This window comes from Loa loa, assembly GCF_000183805.2.
Source record: "Loa loa unplaced genomic scaffold supercont3.189, whole genome shotgun sequence".
Lineage (NCBI taxonomy): Eukaryota > Metazoa > Nematoda > Chromadorea > Rhabditida > Onchocercidae > Loa > Loa loa.
This window is the reverse complement of record NW_018108369.1, coordinates 36,449-57,075: the sequence shown is the minus strand read 5'-3', so window position 1 is coordinate 57,075 and position 20,627 is coordinate 36,449. Positions and strand designations below refer to the sequence as shown.

The window sequence follows — 20,627 nt, the reverse complement described above, 5'->3', positions numbered from 1 at the left end:
TTTTTTTGCAATTCGATTAAAAACTTCGAAATATTGTCATTTTCTGATTCATCCAACAAGAAACGAATGATCGGAAGGGCGGGAGAAAGGATTTATTGGTTTTTGATAAATTCTATTAAAAAAAAAAAGACTTAAAAGATTGAAAATTAACTGTTATTAAATAAATGTATCCGATCTTTGATCATTATTTTAATGTTATCTATCAATCATACATTGAATCCTATTATCTCATATGTTTTCCACGTGAAATACCCTTTATAAGCTTTGTATATATAAGTCATTTTTTTCCTCAAATGCAACAATACCAATCCTTCCTTCACTTTTTCCATTTTTCCGTATCAATAATTGATTTTAAATATTTGTTATAGAGAGTGAGAGAATCTATTTCGTGTTGTTTTTTTTAATTCCAATTATTAAGTATTTCTATTTCTTATTTCACTTTATTGCCTACTCTTAACTAATCCATAAACTAATACTCTCATTGCTAAGCTTCTTTCATGTGTAATAGCTTATTGATGTAATAATTTACCGTACATTTTAATTTATCATATTATTATGGAAGTGAAATTATGGAAAAATGTATTTTTTGACATTTAAATTAACAATTTTAGGATTATGCTAATGTTAGCATTTTAGAATAATGCATATTAGAATTAATGAATTAAAATGGGCAATGTAATGATTGTAGGAAGAATTTGAAATGTAGCTAATGTTAGTAAAAATTAAATTAAAATTAAAAAAATTGATAAGAATTTATCGAAAAAGTTTTTCTTAAATTTTTTTTAAGTTTTTTACAAAAGAAATTGGAAATATTTGTTATTTTTTCTTAATCCGAAAATGCTTATATGAAAGCCTTAGCATCAAATGTGGAAATACTCATTCTGCTGCTAATTAAAAGATAAGGTAGCTGTTATTTGTTTCAAAAGATAAGGCAGTTGCTTATTATTTTATTATTAATTAAAAGATCCTTATCTTTTAACTGTCGCTTATTTTGTTGCCAATTAAAAGATAAGATACCTGCTAATTGTTTTGTTACTAATTAAAAAAAAATTCCATTCAGTTTTTAATTTGTTTCAGAAAATAATTTATCTCAAATAATCATTCAATTTTTGCAATAAAAAAAACGGATATTTGAATAAATTGTTGGAATGATAATAATGATGATAAGAATTGTTTATATACATATTCTTTCTTTTTTCATTAAATAAAATTTAGCCATTTATTTTACATTACCTTTCTATATTACTATTCATAATCCTTTGAATTGATATTCAAATTTCCGGATATATTATTAAACAAGAAATACCTTAAGTGTATTGTATTGTTAATTACTTGATCAATGATCTGTCATCATTTGTTGACAATAAGCAAAATATGCCATTAGGATGTAAGCACTCCAAAATTATTTCTTTACTTTTTCAATTGCTCGTTTTATTTGTTAATAAGCACATGAGCGCAATATGTATATAATGTTTAAAGATGAAAACAATAGATGAGCAATGATGATGATGATGATGATGATGATGATGATGATGATGATGAATATTGTATTATGCTATTTTGAATATTTCTCAACTATCTTTTTAGTAGGACAAAATTTCGACAATTTTATGATAAGATTTAAAAGAACTACAAAATCTAAAATCATCCATTTTATTTAACAATTAATAATTCATCTAAAAATTCTTCTCTCTTCTTTCAAATGAGTTCCAAACATGTATGTCACATAATCAAACTACTTGTGAAGAGAGTGCATAGTTTTAATTTCCATGTAATCAATAGCAAATGTTATCAATGATTGTCGCAGAACGAAACATTATCTGTCATATCATTTTATTGTAATAATCGTAAATAAATGAAATTAGAAAAATTTATTACGATAATTTTTACATTACAAATTTTTGAAGCAAAAAGAAGAAAATCTCAGTGATAATTATTCTCGATCTAATTCTATCTACTGAAATTTATGATGTTAATGATGGTGATAAATTTTTATAATTTCCTTGTTTATTTAACACTTTTTATCCTTTGATCTTTGTACATTGCTTATTTCAATATTTTGCATTAGTGATCAATTTCCAGAAAAATTATTTAAAATTATCCATAAATAATTGATATATAACTTGTAATTCATTGAATTATCATTCTTTACACGTTTAATTACAATTTCATTTCCGGTTCTTGAGAAAACAAATTCGAGCATTTCTATTGCAATGGTATTTTTTTTTTTGTCGGATACTTTTTAATCTTTTAGTGTCCTAAATTACACCACTGATAATACATATCATACCTTTCTTTGTCCTATGAGTATGAATGAAACTAAAGAGTATGAAGAAGAGTAAGAGCAAGGGTCATTGAGGTTATTAGTTCATTGTCCTTTCGATCTTCGAACTCCATTCTTCTCCCTTCTTCCTCCTCTTCTCCCAATCTTTCTCCGTTCTTCTCACCGTATTCTCACTAATGATATCAAACATAAAATCATCTCGGGAACATTTATAAGCTTATCTCTCCTGCATATCCGCGGAAAATCGATTCACTCCATAGAAAAACCAATGTCTTTCAGCAATTTATGCAGTAAATGCTTTAAATTTTAAGGTGGAAATTTCTTGACGTATATGTGTGTATGTGTGTGTACGTGTGTGTATATGTGTTCATTAGTACGAACTTATATTTGGAGAAAGAAAGAGGATACCTCCGTTTTTTTTTAGCTTTATTTCGGCAGTTGCCAGTTACTTGACTGATTGAAAACGAGCATTTTATCACAAAGATCACCAAGAGAGAAATGATGACCTTTGCTCCCTGTATCCAACAGTTATCTTCATCAGTTCTTTCTTATCTGTTTCTGCAATGATTGTTATATATTTTTTTCCAGCTTTGTTTTATCCAAAATAATCATCAAATGACAATGGCAATAACAAGCAAATAATTTGACAAAATCATTTATATTGTTAAGCATGAAAGTTAGAAAAATTAATTTTAATTCAATGAAATGATTCTTTTCGTTTAGAAATTTTTCGAATAATTTGATGAAGATTTCAATCTTTCATTGTGAAAAAAAATGACAAATATTATTGATCTAATTATTCAAAAATTCATAAAGTTTGATTTTCGATGAATAGTTTGTACGCCGATTTTTGTTCGTTAATCTCTGAAAGTACAAAAGCATCTTATTTTATTGAATCAAATTACAATTCCTCTCCTCCTTCCATCTGCCCGCCTAACAAAATACCTTTACCTATCCGTTAATTACCACTCTCGAATTCTTCCTCTCTTCCTTTTTTCCCGCTCTATTCAAATTAATTGCGCGCGAAAATTGAATCATTTCCTTCAGCGCAATTTCCTTGTACTTATCAACTTTGCTAAAATGACAATATCTTCTATTAATCTAAAAGAAAGATGAGCTTACGTGTACTAATAAACTTACGTGTATTAATAAGCTTACGTGTAAAAATAAGCTTACATGTACAGATGAGCTTACGTGTACAGATAAGATTTACTTGTATAGATAAACTTTACGTGTGATAAGTTGAACTATATGTAGTAAACTCATCAGTCTTTTCATATTTTCCATTTTTAAGCAAATTTATTTTTATCTAATAGTTTGAAATCATGGGAAAAAACAAAACAAAGAAATAAGGGAAAGTTATTAACTTTTGAGCAAGCAAATTTCTCACTCGGCGAAAAAACGCGATGAAATAAGTTAATCCCATGGAATGATACATTTGTAAATGATATCCTGAAGTGAACAAAAATAATAGATTTAAGTAATAACTTGCGGATAAATATTTCTAGCACGGAAGATGAGATATGCTAATGCACAATGCTTTAAATATAAAATGAGAGGAAGAGACGAAACGTAAACGTGAATGTTTGCGTGAATTATTTGACGCTATAACGAATAGCTTATTTTTACACGTTTATATAACTGAAATAAAATATACATAAAAAGACGGACATGATATGACTAGGAAACGTGCAAATTATACGTGAAAAACGATTGTGAATGATGTGGAAACGTGAACGTTTATTGTTCTACAGAATTCGCTGCGAAAAAAAATACACAAATAAATAAAACAAATTGCAATAGTGATCCATTGATATTTGTTTTCTATCACTACGTTACTGCTATGCGTAACTTACAATTTTACCTCAAGAAAGATTCCGAGGAAAAAAAAAAGGAATAATAAAATTTCTCCTGCACACTATCTTGTACGTCTCGTACGTCTTATACATGCTAATTCCGAAGTAATCAGAAAGATTACCTGTTTACTTTCATCTCATAGTAAATTTCAGGTAGAATAGCAGGAAAGAAGGCAAAATAATTAAGTATAAAGATGCGTCGACTACCTGGCTTTTGGACAGTACTATTATATGGTTTGGAATTGGTACTGGGACGAAGAGCATTCGAATGTGCTGATCATTCATGTGAAGTACAACCAGCAACACCAGAACGGCCTAATATCGTAATCCTTATGGTCGATGATTTAGGTATGCTAAGATTTAGGTTCACTTTTTTTTAATTTAATTTATACGAAAGTTTAATTACGAAAATAAATTTAGCTAGCGGAAGCCCGCATGTCCGCAATCTTTTGCTTCAGTAGCTGAATGTTTTGCAAATCAAAGCGTACAAGTTTTCTGCAAACAGAGTTACCTTATGTTCATTGAATTCAAGAATTTTCTTGTTAATTTCAGGTTATGGTGATTTACAAAGTTACGGGCATCCGAATCAAGAGGTTGGCGAAATTGATGATATGATCCGTGAAGGTGTGCGGTTTACGCAGGCTTATTCCGCTGATAGTATGTGCTCACCAAGTCGAGCCGGTTTCATGACTGGTATATGATTAACTGTTTCTACAACAATGAAAAAAAAAAAAGAAGGAATGCTGCAGGCTAAGTTCTCAATTTATTCAGAACCAACAAATAATTTCAGGTTTTTCCTTAGGTCTTTTCTTTATCAAATTACAGATCCGATATTTTTGAAAATATTAGCAAAAATGTCGATTTTTAGGGCGTCTACCCATTCGCCTAGGAGTAACAGGTGGGGCGCGAGTATTTCTACCGCAAGATATCGGTGGTTTACCTAAGGAAGAAGAAACGATGGCGGAAATGTTGAAACGATATGGTAAGACACCATCTCTCCTGAAATTCATAAAATGGCCTATGGAATATAAAGATATAGTCATAACATTTTTGAAATATTGACTTTTATAATTTAACTTCCATACCCCATTTAATGTAACGAACTGAACTTAGCTAGTCTGAACATTTCCAAAACTTGCAGGTTATGTAACCGGTATGATTGGTAAATGGCATTTGGGCATTAATAAATATAACTCTACTGATGGTACCTTTTTGCCATCACAACGTGGCTTCGATTTTGTTGGTTTAAATTTACCGTGGACTAATGTATGGCAGTGCGATACATCCAAGGTCTGCTTATGTGATACATCATTTACGACAATGTTGTAAGCATTAGCACATTAGATTGAATCGCTATATAATTTTAATATAAAGCCAGAAAATAAAGTACGCAATGTTTTTATGCATTTCATTTCTAGGGAAAGAATGTGATCTTTGAGTGTTTGATATCCATTGGCTGGAAAATTTATTCCTCATAATGATTTCCATAGAATCGTTGACATTTTCAGGAATTTGTCAGCAATCCAAATGGAACATTATGTTTCTTGTATGATGGAGATTCTATCGTTCAACAACCAATTCGTTTTGAGCACTTAACCGAAGCTTTAGTTAACGATTGGAAACGTTTTCTACGTACTTTTTTTTTAAAGAAAAAGAACTTGCAAATTTTTTGATCAGAAATATTTCAAGTAACTATCGATTTACACAAGTGGAATACATTTTATTTCTTAATTAATAAACAGCATTTATCGTAATTTTTACATTATTTATAAATGTATCAGCTTTAATCTATGCTTGGAAGTTAAAAGTTTTGCAGGGAAATTCGCTATCACTGTTAGAAAAAAAATGAAAAATGAAAATGGATTTAGTGAAATCTCCAATTGATTTGATTTTATTTCATTTAAAAAACAATGTAAAAATGAAAGAAATCGAAAATTTCAGGGCAAAGAATGGAAAATGATATTGATAAAAAGCCATTTTTCTTCTATTTCTCATTTCCTCATGTGCACAGCACACAGTTTGCTAACAAACGTTTCCGATACAGTTCCGTACGAGGTATCTGACCTGTCAATCCGTTATAAGCAAAATCTGTTTTTAAAATAATCGAAAAATAAGAGGGAAATTATAAAATTATTTAAAACACCACATAGTTTTTTGAAGATATTAGATTAGTCAATATTTGTGATTATAGAGTTACTTATTGTTCTTTGAAACTTTTATATCCTTAATATAATTGAATTCTTAGGCCTATTTGGTGATAACATTAATGAAATGGCCTGGGCTGTTGGACAAGTTTTGAATAGTTTACGACGAGAAAAGATTGAAAAGCAAACATTGGTGATATTGATGTCAGATCATGGACCTCATCAAGAGCTTTGTCTTAATGGCGGAAGTACAGCTGGTTTAAAAGGTTACTTTTTTTTAAATCAATTTCTTATTGCTTAAGAATTCTTGAATTTAAAAATTAAATTTAGAATCATTTGGATTAGTTTTTAGGAGGCAAATCTAATAGTTTTGAGGGTGGATTCAGAATACCATTTATTTCTTGGATGCCAGGAACGATTCGCCCCGGTATCACATCACATGAAGTTATTTGGTCGCTTGATTTATTTCCAACATTTGAACAACTTGCATCAAAAGGGGTAACTATTTCATTTTTACAAATGACAGTTATATTTGCAATGTTTGTATAACTTCTTCGTGTTCCGCTTTTTTTATTGCTCATTAGTCCTTATTATAAATAAATGCAAGACAGATGTCAATTTGCGCTTTCTGCTCTACATTATTTCCATTGTCATCGCAACGATGGAAATAATTACATAACTTCATATAAAAGTTGATGTAAAATACAAAAATTTACAGAGAAAACGGAAAAGAAGGAGTGTTTTTTATGATGGTATCGAAATTTGGCATCAGCTTAAGGGTTTATCATCGGATCCTAGAGGGAATCGCGTATCCGATGCACCTTTGGCTCTCGAAAGACCCATTTTCTACTACTGCAATACTCATCTAATGGCAATCCGTTATGGGAATCACAAAGTTTGTGTTAGATCCATTCATAGTATTGAAAAATATTTGAACAATTTGTCATTAAAAGTTTGGAAGCTTTGAAAATTTTCGAAAAAATGACAAATAATTTAATAAATTTCTCCGTAATTTCATCTGTATGGAACAGATAATATTTTTTATTCTTAGGTGCATTTTAAAACATCACCAATTTTCAAAAATAGCACTGACGATCCACAAATGAATAAGTTATGTCCTGGTGGAAAGCCTATCGATGACTGGTAAGATTATATATTTTCGAGCTATTTGAAATTTTATATAAAAAATTGTCTCGCCTAAATATCTGTAACCTCTAGGATGATGTAAGTATTTGAAAAGTTGAAAGTTAATTAGAGCAATCAACTATTTTTTGTTCACACTTTACAGTACTTCAATTTTCAGGTATGTGTCACAGCGATGTCCGGAAGATCAGCTTTATGTTCATAATCCACCACTTGTCTACGACCTGCTTGTTGACCCATATGAAATGTATCCAATGCCACAAAATAATCGAAAAGCACAGGAAATTTTAGATGACGTAATGCGAATACGAGACAGACATTTGGAAACCATTTTACCAGTACCACAGCAATTAGGTAATGGGTCGATTGTAAATGAGCATTCCTACCGGATGAAAATGCTCATTAATTAACAAGCACTTTTTCTTTTGTAATTACTATCGTAAAATGCTTCCGCCGAAAATTAATTTGGTATACAGCCAATTCCCAGTTATTGTTTAATGACAAATGCGATGTCAGCTTTTTGTTAAGCAAGTAATCTGTGATACATATATTGAGGGAAATAGGAATGTGCAAAAATGATAATATTAATCGTATGGAAATATGAATCGTCTGAGACTCTCTGACCCATCTTGATCACAAATCAATTCACTGTCCAGCAACTTCATATACTTTAGGTAATTTTTCCATGGCAGTATTGCCATGCTGTAATCCGCCCCACTGTCACTGTGATTTTTTGCCCGATGAACGGATGCGACGGGATCATGTAATAAATGGAAATAATAACTGGGCAACAAACGTTCTCAACCATGTTGTGATCGATGGCTTGACGATATCACGGAATGAACGCGAAATTAGCTATATCTTGAATAGTAAGTCGTAAATTTGCTTAAATTTATGGGAACTGGAAAAAAGAAGAGATGAGAGAAGGAAGGTAAAATTCGTTCAGAATTTAAATTGTCGCAACTTGTCTTACTCGAATCCATCCTTATGCAACAATCATTTTTTTTTGATTGATGTTGATACAACAAAAAAATAGCGGAAAGTTACGGTTAACTGAAGATAGATTAGGTGAATAGATGCAATGATTGGGTGGATAATGGAATTATAGAAATTCCCGCTATTTCCAAAAAATCATTCCAGATACATCTGATCAACAACAATAACAACAACAACAACAGGAACAACAACAGCAACAACAACAACAACAGCAACAACAACGACAACAGCAGCAGCAGCAGCAGCAGCAACAACAACAACAACAACAACAACAACAACAACAACAACAACAACAACAACAACAACAACAACAACAACAACAACGAATAATAGCAGCAACAACAACAGCAGGAGGAACAACAACAACAACAACAATCGTTGGTAAATAAGCAAGCTTCAACAAGCAATGACGATATTTTTCTCGGGTGATCAATCAGTGATGATTTGAATAAGGTGCTAATCATACTAAGCTGTGATATCATTCTAAAACGTTATCTGTTGCCTATCCAAAAATTTCCTTAACTTCACAGAGAAAGTATCCTTAAAGTTTTTGAATTAATTATTAATACTAGTTCAAATTTTTAGTCCAAATCAGCTCTACCACTTAATCATCCCTTCAGTTCTACCACTAATTTTACGGAAATAATTCCATAAAATTAATGATAAAGCCGAAGGATTACATGGATTGGAAAAGGAAGGAACTACAAGAAGCAAGCTGAAATTCCCAAATTTTTACTCTTCACACAATCTACGTAATAACTTGCATAGATTGCGTGAAGATAGCATAGATAGAGAATTCATAAATTAACTATAATTTTGCTCCTTTCTAGCATTCCATACTTTTTGTTTGTTATGCAAAAGATTTTATGACAATTTTTGTTTCGTTCTCTTATTTTTTTGGTCAGTAATTCTTGGCCTTTTTTTTCTTTTTGTAAAAAAATCCAGGCAAATGAAAGTATGATTTGAGTGAAATGTCACTCCACTGAGACAACGAATCCTGAATTTCTAACTTTCTCTTGAGAGAAACGATTGATTGAATTATTCGGATCCGAATCTACACATATCCATTTAAGACTATGGGACATTTGCTCAAAATTTAAAAATTTGACTCATTTTCTTTTTATTAACTGATTCCAAATTTTTGATTTAGGGATCTCATTTCTGATATTCGAATGCTTTCTGTACATTTACGTTACAGATAGATCATTTACGAATTATGGACCCCACAGGATTCTGACCATATATGATCATTTTTCATCTATTTGCACCTTAAACCCTTCACCTATACAAAACAAAAGGCTCAAAGCGCGTTTTTGCCATAATTATTGAAATGCTTTTGATAAATCAATAATCAATATATGTTAACGATCCATATATCATAATACTGTCGTCATCTTATGTCATACCTTTTTGTTGCAAAATGCTCAAATTAGACCGCTGCACAATTCTTCGGACGGAATTTAATTTTGAAATATCAATTTATTCATTTGAAACTGAAACTATTTGGTTGAAATAAAATCTAAATGTAATCGAAAAGCAAAAAAAAAAAAGAAGATAGTCTGAAGTAATTAATCTCTTCGAATTTCGAACATAAATGAACAACAAAACAATGGGATGATATAGAATGATCGGAACTGTGTAAATTAATAATCGAATTTGTGATAATATGAAATTTTGTAAATTTAATGATAAGAGAAATAAAAGAAAAAGAGAAGAGTGCTATAAAATTAAAGAAAACGAGGAATTAGTGAAATGAGAAGAAATTAAAAAGATAATAAGAGAAGAAAGATCAAGAATGAAAAAGTCCCAAGAAGGAACAGAATTGCATTTAAGGAGGAAGAGAAGGGAGAGAGATATTCGCATTGTAATTATTTCGTCTAATTACGATAACATTTTGTTAAGTGGTGATGGCGTAATTAAGATAAAATCAAATGACGCGAAAGAAAACAACCAGAAAGGAAAGTAAAAAAAACAGAGAAAAATTCTGGATAAGAGAGAGACAAAAAAGACTACGTACTTACGAGAGTTACGTCTTACAAAAATAACGTTAACGTAGCCTGACCAATGTCATCACACTGTGGCAAATAGCAACTCGAAAACCAACAAAAGTCATCAACGTTCTTCATCTATTTGGTACTTCAATCACATGCACATACATACATACATACACACATTAGACGACAGAATCCGGTTCCGCACATCCGGCGTTTCCTTCCTTATGCGGTATCAATATCAGTTCAATCAATAAAAAGCATCATGAATCTTACTTTTCATAACGAGATGTTTTCATTAAACGAGGACCGCTTAAGTTTCAAATATTATTTTCGTCCTCTCATTCTTCTCCTCCCAACGGTGTGATGACAATAGTAGTGAATACATTGATGTGAATGCTTAATTTTTGGCTAGTTATAATACCTGAATCGAGAATTGCAAATTTCCGAGACTAACTAAGTTGAGGAATTCTAAATTAATTGAAATATCTTAAGTATTGAGAAGTAAAATACGCATGGTCAGTACAACGAGAAATGTAACGATAGAGCTTCTTGCATATCATTTTTATGCATCCATTATTGTATGGAATTATGTTTCAGGAAATGTCTAGCACGAATATCTTAAACCCAATAATATGTCCATCAATTTTAAATTCGGATTTATCTAATCTTGCGGAAGACTGCCGGCGATTGTTGCATTATGGTGCTGATTATCTTCATCTTGACGTGATGGACGGTCATTTCGTGCCCAATTTAACATTCGGACATCCTGGTAATGGTATTTTTCTTTTGATTTGAATAATTAATCATTGCCATCCTTTTTCACTATTTCGGATTATGTTTATTGTTGTCCAACAGCAATGTACTGTTCTAGGTTGCTTGCGCAGTCTTTATAGTTATCAACGGTGATTGCTACTATGTACTTACCTATACCAGTATTGCATGCCACCGTTTAATTTTGATTGAGAAAATAGGATAAGTTTAATTTTTAGACTTTCACTGTTTTTTTTTCCACAGTTATTGATTGTCTGCGGCGGAACCTTGGTCCGGAACCATTTTTTGACGTTCATATGATGGTACTTAATCCGGAACGATGGGTGGAACCAATGAAAAAGGTTGTCTCTGTTTATGTTTCCAATTTCATTTGTATATTTATTTAGATCATAACTATCATGATCACTGTGTAATAATGGATGGGATGGTGTCGCTAAGCGTATGTGGCAATAGAGTGAGTCATGAATTTGAAGGTACTGCTTATCTTAATTTTAGGCTGGTGCAAGCCAATTTGTATTTCATTTGGAAGCTATGGAGTCGGATAAAAGCTGCCAGATGCTTATTGATAGAATCAAACATTTCGGCATGAAGGTTAGATCCATTTTTTATCATACAAATAAGAAATGTAACGGAGACATACTATGCCTTTTGATCTAAAGCAAATTTTGCAATTTACAGCTAAAAAATCCCAGATATCGCTGGTAAGTGAAAATATGATTTTGCTTCATCGACAGAAGAAACTTTAGGTTTTGTGATTTTACCTTGCAAAGGAAATAGTAAAGGACGAAGAATTAGTGGAGACAAAGAGGATTTAATATTTCCTTGTTGGAAGGGCAAGAAGAAATTTTGGTGTTGAGTGAGTAGACAGATAAATTTATGACAAATATTGAGACTTTTGTAAATATTTCAAAATAGGTTTTAGTTATTATCGTTTCATCTTTACATTATCTTTGGTGACGGTCATCTAAATCATCTTTCTACGTCGTCTCTCATCTCTTCTTGTTCTTGAATAAAGATAAAAAGTCTCATTTTCTTCAACAAGAAAACATATTTTCATTTGTAATATTGAATTGCACTGATTGTCATTTTATGCTTGTTTGCTATTTCGAAACACGCATGGACCGCAAATATTGTTAGTTCTTATCTTTTAACATATATCTGTGCAATCTTATGGTACATGTGAATCATTTTGCCTAAAACAATTGATAGGCATGTGAAAAGATCTGTTTGTATCATTTTTTATTTTTAAAATTTGCAACAAGATTAACAGAGCTTAAATGTGCCAATTATCACTTTGTTCTACAGGTTGGCGTGGCAATAAAACCTTGTACGCCGATAGAGAAGATTGAGACACTTGTTGACATGGATATGGTTCTAGTGATGACCGTTGAACCTGGATTCGGAGGTTATCGATTGGCTGCCTTTATTTACTTGTAAAAGCGACAGAGTTATTTTGCAAATTGTCAGCGGCATGTATTTATTTGACAAACTGCATTAGGATTTAATTTAACAGGAGCATACTGCCTTGGATGGCAAAAAAAATCTCCAATGACAGAATATAGCAGAAGTTCCGTTTGTGTCTCTTGTAGTGTAACTTTATTTGTTGTGTTTATGTTCTGATGATACTAAGTAACATACCAAGTGTACTCCAAATATTTCACAATGTTGGGAGATCGCAAGGTGGAATGTTGTGGATTATAGGATATGAAAGTGTAGCATAGTTTATTCGTAGTTTCATATTGGCAAAGAAAAATGGTTCTACTGATACTTGATCTATTAACTGTTATTTACAGTTAGCCAAATTAGCAATTTCTAAAAATATCCTTCGTAGCTTTCTTGAGCTTTCTTTCTCTTTGTCCTTTTTTTTATAAATTTTTTAAAATACAACTATAATAATATGTTGTTTACGGAATTCCTTGTGTAGCGTTTTTATTAGTCCTCTTTCAGGCCAAAAGTTTATGTCAAATATGATGGAGAAAGTTCGGATTCTTCGGTCTACACATCCATTCTTAAATATTCAAGTTGATGGTGGTGTAACTTTGGATAATGTAGAAGTTTGCGCAAAAGCTGGTGCTAATGTAATTGTATCAGGGACGGGGATTCTTAAAGCTCCCAATCCAGCAACAGCAATTGCCGTTCGTTTTTTTTTTGATAAATTTTTCAAAGTACAAGCACGATAATATCTTTTCTACGGAACCAGCGAGCGGTAGAAACTGAAATAATTTATTTCACCGGGAATGATTGCATTCTTCATTCCGTTTCCCTAGTCACTTTTTCTCTAAATGGGTTGAATTTTCTCAAAGACTATTTCATATTAACAGTTTTAATGAACCATGCAATAGCTGCTTCTATAACTTCATTTCTATTTCCTCTGAGATACTTTCACTTTAAATATTGGGAAAATACTTGTCATAAAACCAAGGTATTACTACATTTTTGCTTCCTCCGTATTACTATATTTTTACATCCTCACACTTTCAGGAAATGCGTGAAAAAGTTTCGGCAGCTTTAAAGTAAAGCCGGAAGGGGGAATGACTTGAAGCGGAAGATGCCAGTTGGAAAAGTATCTCAAACTTTTCATAAAAATGGCTTCCACTTGTTAGATTCCATTCGTTTGTTGTATTTCTTTTCCATACAGGTATTTTTGAAACTGTGCATAAATCTCATATCGATTTGTGATGAAAATCGTTCGTACTGCTCGTAATCACTTCCTTCGCTTTTTTAAGGTGTAACTTAGATGAAGCTAGGCATCTCTGACATTAATAATTTGCAGAGTACGATCGGCTAACTAATGACGTGCCTTCTGTGAAGTCACAGGGTACGAAGTATAAGGTCTATTCATCTTCAAAGTGGCACGTTAGTCATTTATGCAGATAGTTATTGTGCAGTTCTAACACACATATCAAACATCCTTTCTCTTTGCTCAACTTCGGTATATTGTAAAGTTTTTATAAAAGTTGTGATGTATTTGATTTTTTGTCTGACAAACAATAAAAATGAATTGTTTATTGTCATGTTACGTTGATCACTGAATAATTTGATATTAATATTGTTTGCTCCAGTATGTAATAAGTTAAATTCACTTCAGGAAATTTAAAATCTGTGTTAATGCTTTTTATGATCGTCTGATTAGACGTGTATTTGTGAAGCAAAAAATGTGTTTACATCTTTGCAATTCGCAATTAGAACTTTGAAGATTAAAGACAATAAAACATCTATTTGTTGATGACAACAAATTAAAAACTGCCTACATCTTTCAGGAATAGTATGAGTGATATCTTTTAATGTAGGAATATGAAATGATAATTGCAATACCATTATTCGTGCATCCATTTAAGTAATTGACAATATTAATGAGCACATGATAATATATTCCAGTTTTTCTAACTGTGTAACTGGAAGGCTAATTTTCGTGCGTATTTGGTGGCGTCCATTATGTCTGGTATTTCTTTACCCTTTTCTAGATATACTAAACCGTTGATTGATGATAGTATTGTCAAAGGTGAAAGATTATTTGGCGAACTGTATCGTTTCATCTCAGATTTAAGATCTGAGCATCAATACTCCAGTATCTTGATTTGTAATCTCTGGTAGATTGACCTCTATAGACTTCTTTGAATAACTTTTGTTATCTTACCTACACCTAAATTTATTGCTAAATATAGATAGGTTCGTTTCTGTTGATATGTTTGAGTTTTTTGATGAATTCAATCTTTCTGCATATTCCAAAAACTGGAAACAATAAGTTAAGTTGAAGATTTGGTATTAAAATTTGTATTGCGCGATGTCGATTACATTTATTGTAATGTTTGATTTTTTTTCTCTGACGTTATATTGTTGTCTGTCCCCTTATCGTAAACACATTTTCTCTATCCTCGCAACAATTGACCAGCTGGACAAGATGCTCCAAATAAATGGACCCCTTGCTTGGCAATATTTAAATATTACTGCGTGTAGTAGCAACAGCAAAGGTCATTGTGTTGACCGATCTATCATTTCTTCATTCCTCCTCTTTATTTCGTTCCAAATTTTCAATTCTTTGTCTTTTGGATGTTATCTTCACTTATTTTTGTTAAGCTATGCTTAACTGCCAAAATGTTGAAACGTTGAAACTGTGATTAACGCTGTAAACTATTATCGATGATATTACAGGGGATTGGAAACTGCTATTGATATATGTCTGTTCATATCATTCATTCGTTCATTCCGATAGTGATATATTTTGGAATTATTCATTGAAACCATTTATGCGTAACAATGAGTAGCCTTTCAGTGCGACGTTCTCAAAGGTTATTTTCATCAAATTTTGCTAGGAGAGAATGCCATTAGCAATATGCTATTGGCATTCCGACATCTATATAGCAATGTAATAAATGGTTTACTTTTTATTATTGCACACGAAATCTTTCATTACAGTTTGATTCTTGCATACATCAGAAAATAAAAATATCAGTAAATAGTTTTTATATAAAAAGATATCGGTAGTTTACAATCCTACAGAATTATCGTATCTATTTTATTATGTATTCGTGCTCAGACTTACCTACCTTCATTCCTTTCAAATTTTTCTATGAAACTACACGGCGTATTTTATGAGCTGAATTAAATTTAATACATTCTCCAACAATTTTCATTTAGGCATTCATGTTCTGCTTTACCAACGATGAATAATAACAGCAGCAATGTTAATAGCAACAACAGTAGTAGTAGGGACAATGCTGATGGACCAGATAGATCGTTTCGAAGTTTGTTTAAATTTTAACTTTCCTAACTCTTGCTATCAGTGACTTTCGAAATTTCAAAGTTTTCTTGAATTTCACTTTTCCTAACTCTTGTTACCAATGAAAAGTTTCGAAATCCAACTGACTGTTGCAATCAAGTGTTTTTTCTTTTTTCAAATAAAAAACGTTAAAGGACGCCGAACCACTTCGTTTGGTAAATTATCACACTTTTTTCAAACTGGTAGTATTGGCGATTCAGGATCAGTTCATTCAGCATTGCTGGACTTGTCCACCACAGGGTATGTGCTTTTGTATACTGAATTAATATTTACAATTCTTTGCTGTAAACATGTGTCGTAATAAGCATCATATTGTTACTTTGTTAAATTAACTTTTTATGGTTTGATTTCATTAGGGTCAGAATGAAACTTCGGCTGACTGGTGTAGGATATTAATCTACATCTACTAAGAATAGTTAGTTAAACAAAATAACAACATCGTTCACTTTTGTTTGACTGGAAAGTGAAGGAAGTGAAACATGGATTTGATAGGGAGTATTATCAGTTTTTCGTAGATATTCTTACATCGTGATTTTCGGTTGATTATTGAACAATCAGATAGTTTTGGTGATATTTTCGCCTAAAGTGATCCCAAACTGTAAAATCTCTTCCAGAAAATTGATGACTAAAATCGCCGAGTCACAACGTCGTGGTGTAGAATCATTGGCTGCATGGGCGCATAATGCAGGTAATGCAGCTATTGATGATGTAATGCAACAAACCAGACAACTATATGAAATATTCACCGATAAAGAACTGCATTTTGCCCGCCAATATACGCATTATGTGCAGGTACAACCTAGTTTTTTTTTTTTTGTTCTCAAATATCAGCAAAAAATGTTTCAATGTTTCGATATTTTCTTCATTCGATTTGTTTAATATTAGGTGGCAAATCATGAGTATATTTGGTTGATATTTCCATATAAATTCCGTATAATGAATCCCGAAATTCTTAAGGACGGAAACATAAAAGATGACAGAAGGACAGTTCGAATAATTTATGTGAAAATCCTTAGAGATGATTTTGAGACAGTAATGAAATAATGTTAGTTAGAGCAAAATGTAATGGTAGCAGTATCACTGGTAACCGTAAATGGAATTCCGAAATATCCTGCTGTTCACAAAAAGTTATTACTCACTTTTCTATTTTACGCATAAACTTATGCTCATGTTTTGCATTTTCCAGCAACTGCAAAAAATAGCAGATGCACAGCGAGCAGTAAAGGATGCTGAAGAAAATGTGAAGGATTTGGAAGAAAAAGAAAAGAAGTTGAAACGAGAAATTGGGAAAGGCACTTCGTTCTTCAGACAGCGCCGCGGTGGTGACATTTATTTGTTGAAACAGAAACTTGAAGAGGTGATTGCTGGTTCATTTCGTATTTGAATTCACACGGTCATTGCTGAGAAGAATTTCACTGTTGACAATGTCTAAAGGATGTATAAAACAAGATTTTCTGAAAATGATTTTTTTTCTTTTTAGCTTTTGAGTTTGTTTCCAGGTCAAAGCTTCGAGGGAGCAAGCTGAACATGTTTTGTCCGATCTTCATGCTGAAATGGAGGTTGTGAAAATGTTTAGATTTCGAAATGGTATGCAGGTTAGCGCAGCTATTCTGTTTCATTTTTACTGAACTTTCTGGAAAATTGAAACACGAAGAACAAGAATGTAAACTGCGCAATAATGATTAAATAACCTAAGATAGACAAGATTTTCAGCAAAGCGAAATAATGAATCGGGAATGTTTGTTGCTAACATCAGATGCAAATGAGAACATTAAAGTAATATGTAAGTTAACTTGCATATTACTTTAATGTTCTCACTTGCATGTTAACTTGCATATTACTTTAATTACAAATTCTACAGTACCATTTCTTCAATAAACCATTTTTGTTTTTCAGGGCATAGCAGATGCTTACCTAGACTTCGCGCGGAGTTGTAAGGCTATTTTCAGCTGTCAACGTGAAATAATCGAAATGGTACCGGCAGTTTCAAATCAGGATGTACGCCATATGATTTACCGTGGATCTCCAGTAACTAGAGATCGCGTAGAGAATTTGAGGAGGTATGATCTTGGTCTTTATTAGTCGTTTAGTTCATATTAATTTTAGATTTAGCAAACTTTGCTTTCTAGATCTTTGCAACATGGCTTAACAGTTTCGGAAAATAATCCATGGCCTAACGCTGCTGTATCAATGCCAAAACGACGAAGTGAACCGAAACTTCAGATTTGTCACTCTCAGAATAACTCTCCTCCACCGCCATATACGTCTGTTGCTACATCTAAAAACATGTCACCCTCAGAATATCCGGTACATATTGCTACGAGTTAGATAGGAAATAGTCCGCAGTTTTGCATTGTAGTGCATTTGTTGATCACAATATGATAATCATAACTGTGTGTTTCAGGTTCAATTTTAAGCTCTTTGTTCGGAAGTATTTTTTTTTTTCAGACGAGAGCTGTTGATTGTCAAGTGGACAACATTGGGCTTCAAACATGCTCTCATTGTGGACAATCGGTTCAACATTTACCGAATTATCATTCAAAACATACTGTTATAACTGACAATGTTGTTTGAAATGCACCCTAATATGATATTAGTGAATAGATCAAAATTAGTTCTCTACTTATTTCTCTGCCTGGAGTACAGTGAGATTTGAAATGCAGCCTGAAATGCAGTTTGCATTATATGCTTTTCATATCCCTCACAGTGTATCATTGTGATTTGTTGCACTTTATCTGTTAAACAATATTCTGTAGAATGCAGTCTAAAAATATTTTCATTTTTAAAAAGCATCTTTATAGACTACATTTGTTAAAAACTTTGTTCGGAAATATTCTAAAAGAAAGGAATAGCTATGATATAGTATTGTATGGCATAAATTTGGTAGATGTAGTTGTATATTTTAAAGAAGTTGCATAACTATTTTATCAATTTAATTTTTCTCATTTCTTTTGTTATTTCTTCGTGCATTCCCTCGTTACATGGGAACATTTGAAAATTTTATTTGCTTTATTTGAATTTTACTGCTTTAATTGAAGATTTATTTACATCTTTCCATCTTTATCTCTTTATCATATCACTTCACAAATCCTCGTTTTCTCATGCTCACTACTGAAAGATAACCGAATACGGTTCATCATTCCTTATAATATTTCATATGAATAGAAATGCAGTAATAAGTTGGTTTGGAGAATTTGAATGTTACTATTAGTTTTTTCATATTTATTTATGAAACTTTCCTGAGTCGTATATTACTCACATTTGTTTTATCTATTGATTTATTAGTATAGATAAGATGAAGGTGATTGTTTTATCTGTAAATTTCAAATTTTTGCTCAAAATAGTTTGTGAGTGAGAGAAAAAGATTGATTTCTTTTTTTTAGGAGAAAACAGAAAAAGAGCTGTTTTCCTTTCAGCTGTTAGACATTCCATTTTTTCATATTGTTTCAATGCATTTACATGCATGCAGACTTCTTGCATTTCCATATTTATTTGCTTTTTACTTTTATCTATTGTCTTAGTTATATCTGTTATTATATTTTCTCCTCCTTTTTTCTCCTTTTTTTGCTTCCCATTACATCTAGTATCCTTTTTTAGAGATTGATCAATATTTCTTGCAATTTTTAATTCTTGTTTGTTCAGATTGGTAGAGCTGGTATGAAAAGGAGAGAGAAAGAGGGAGGGAGGGAGGGAAAGAGGGAGAAGAAAAATGGAAAGTATGACTACTGCATTTTGATAGAAATGAAATTTAATTTTATAAGTGAAATTAAATGCCACCTTCTTACTTGCTTACCCATTTCTTTTTCGCTTCTCACATCTCATATCATTTATTCAAAATCAAATGGAGTTTTAAACATTTTAGGGGAAAAAAACAACATGCTTGTTGGAAGGATTTTATCTTTCAAAACTTCTCAAAAATATTTGAAGTTTAATTTTTCAATTCTTCATTAATGATCATCCATTTTCATTGATGCATTTATTTCTCATATTTTATCATGCTGAAATATTATATGTTACAAACAAAAAAATAAAGTATTGAAAATGTATTTTTATTTACAACGAATTAATCAATTGCCAGATTTTGGTAAAGTCAACTTTAGTAAGGTCAATAATTTTCACATTCATGTTTCATAGTAGATATGTCAACCTGTATGACATATAATTGATAACAATGATAAATGTTTTGAATGAAATGAGCTTTTTTTCCTAATTATTTGATCAATTCAGATGATGATAATAATCGAAATTGTTTGAGGCAATTGCGCATTGGTATGAATGTAAAACATTCTGAAGAAATATGATTGAATGTTTCTAAAATGAACAAATCAATTTGAAGATATACATTTTTTGTTTTTTTTTACATATTCACTGAATTCATCCTTATTTCATCCATACATTGCATAGTTAATGAGGTGTTCATTTCCAATTCGTGTATTTTTAATGTTTCTTTTTACTATCAAGAGAAGAGAGAGAGAGAGAGAGAGAAGGAAAGAGAAGATAAAGTCAAATGATCCAAAGAAATGTCACTTCTTTTCCTGGTTTTAAGAATAACAGTTACGCAATTGCAAGCATAAACCAGTATTTTACATTTGTCAATAGTAGTTTAGATTCTTTTTTTTCTTTAATTGCGTCAAATTTTTACAATTCGATCAATAAAAG

The 20,627-nt window shown here is 31.6% G+C and overlaps 3 protein-coding genes across 3 annotated transcripts; all 3 read left to right on the top strand.

Moving 5' to 3' along the window:
- Positions 1 to 4,334: 4,334 nt before the first annotated feature.
- Positions 4,335 to 8,920, top strand: LOAG_05452 (hypothetical protein; the record flags this gene model as incomplete). The annotated part of the gene is made up of 13 exons (XM_003140989.2): positions 4,335 to 4,488; positions 4,693 to 4,833; positions 5,009 to 5,122; positions 5,282 to 5,430; positions 5,649 to 5,772; positions 6,082 to 6,195; positions 6,386 to 6,550; positions 6,637 to 6,782; positions 7,003 to 7,179; positions 7,336 to 7,427; positions 7,588 to 7,781; positions 8,102 to 8,190; positions 8,606 to 8,920. 13 exons carry the CDS (start codon positions 4,335 to 4,337, stop codon positions 8,810 to 8,812), a joined length of 1,866 nt encoding a protein of 621 aa, XP_003141037.1. The 3' UTR covers positions 8,813 to 8,920.
- A 2,085-nt stretch (positions 8,921 to 11,005) lies between these two features.
- Positions 11,006 to 14,332, top strand: LOAG_05451 (ribulose-phosphate 3-epimerase; the record flags this gene model as incomplete). Its single annotated transcript, XM_003140988.2, has 6 exons — positions 11,006 to 11,186; positions 11,432 to 11,529; positions 11,684 to 11,779; positions 12,494 to 12,593; positions 13,136 to 13,323; positions 13,670 to 14,332. The coding sequence occupies 6 exons, from the start codon at positions 11,006 to 11,008 to the stop codon at positions 13,703 to 13,705; spliced, it is 699 nt and encodes a 232-aa protein (XP_003141036.2). The 3' UTR covers positions 13,706 to 14,332.
- Positions 14,333 to 15,334: 1,002 nt separating this feature from the next.
- LOAG_05450 (hypothetical protein) lies at positions 15,335 to 18,542 on the top strand (the record flags this gene model as incomplete). The annotated part of the gene is made up of 9 exons (XM_020446859.1): positions 15,335 to 15,477; positions 15,827 to 15,933; positions 16,103 to 16,208; positions 16,583 to 16,760; positions 17,155 to 17,325; positions 17,468 to 17,563; positions 17,865 to 18,028; positions 18,098 to 18,275; positions 18,417 to 18,542. Exons 1-9 carry the CDS (start codon positions 15,446 to 15,448, stop codon positions 18,540 to 18,542), a joined length of 1,158 nt encoding a protein of 385 aa, XP_020302847.1. The 5' UTR covers positions 15,335 to 15,445.
- Positions 18,543 to 20,627: the final 2,085 nt, after the last annotated feature.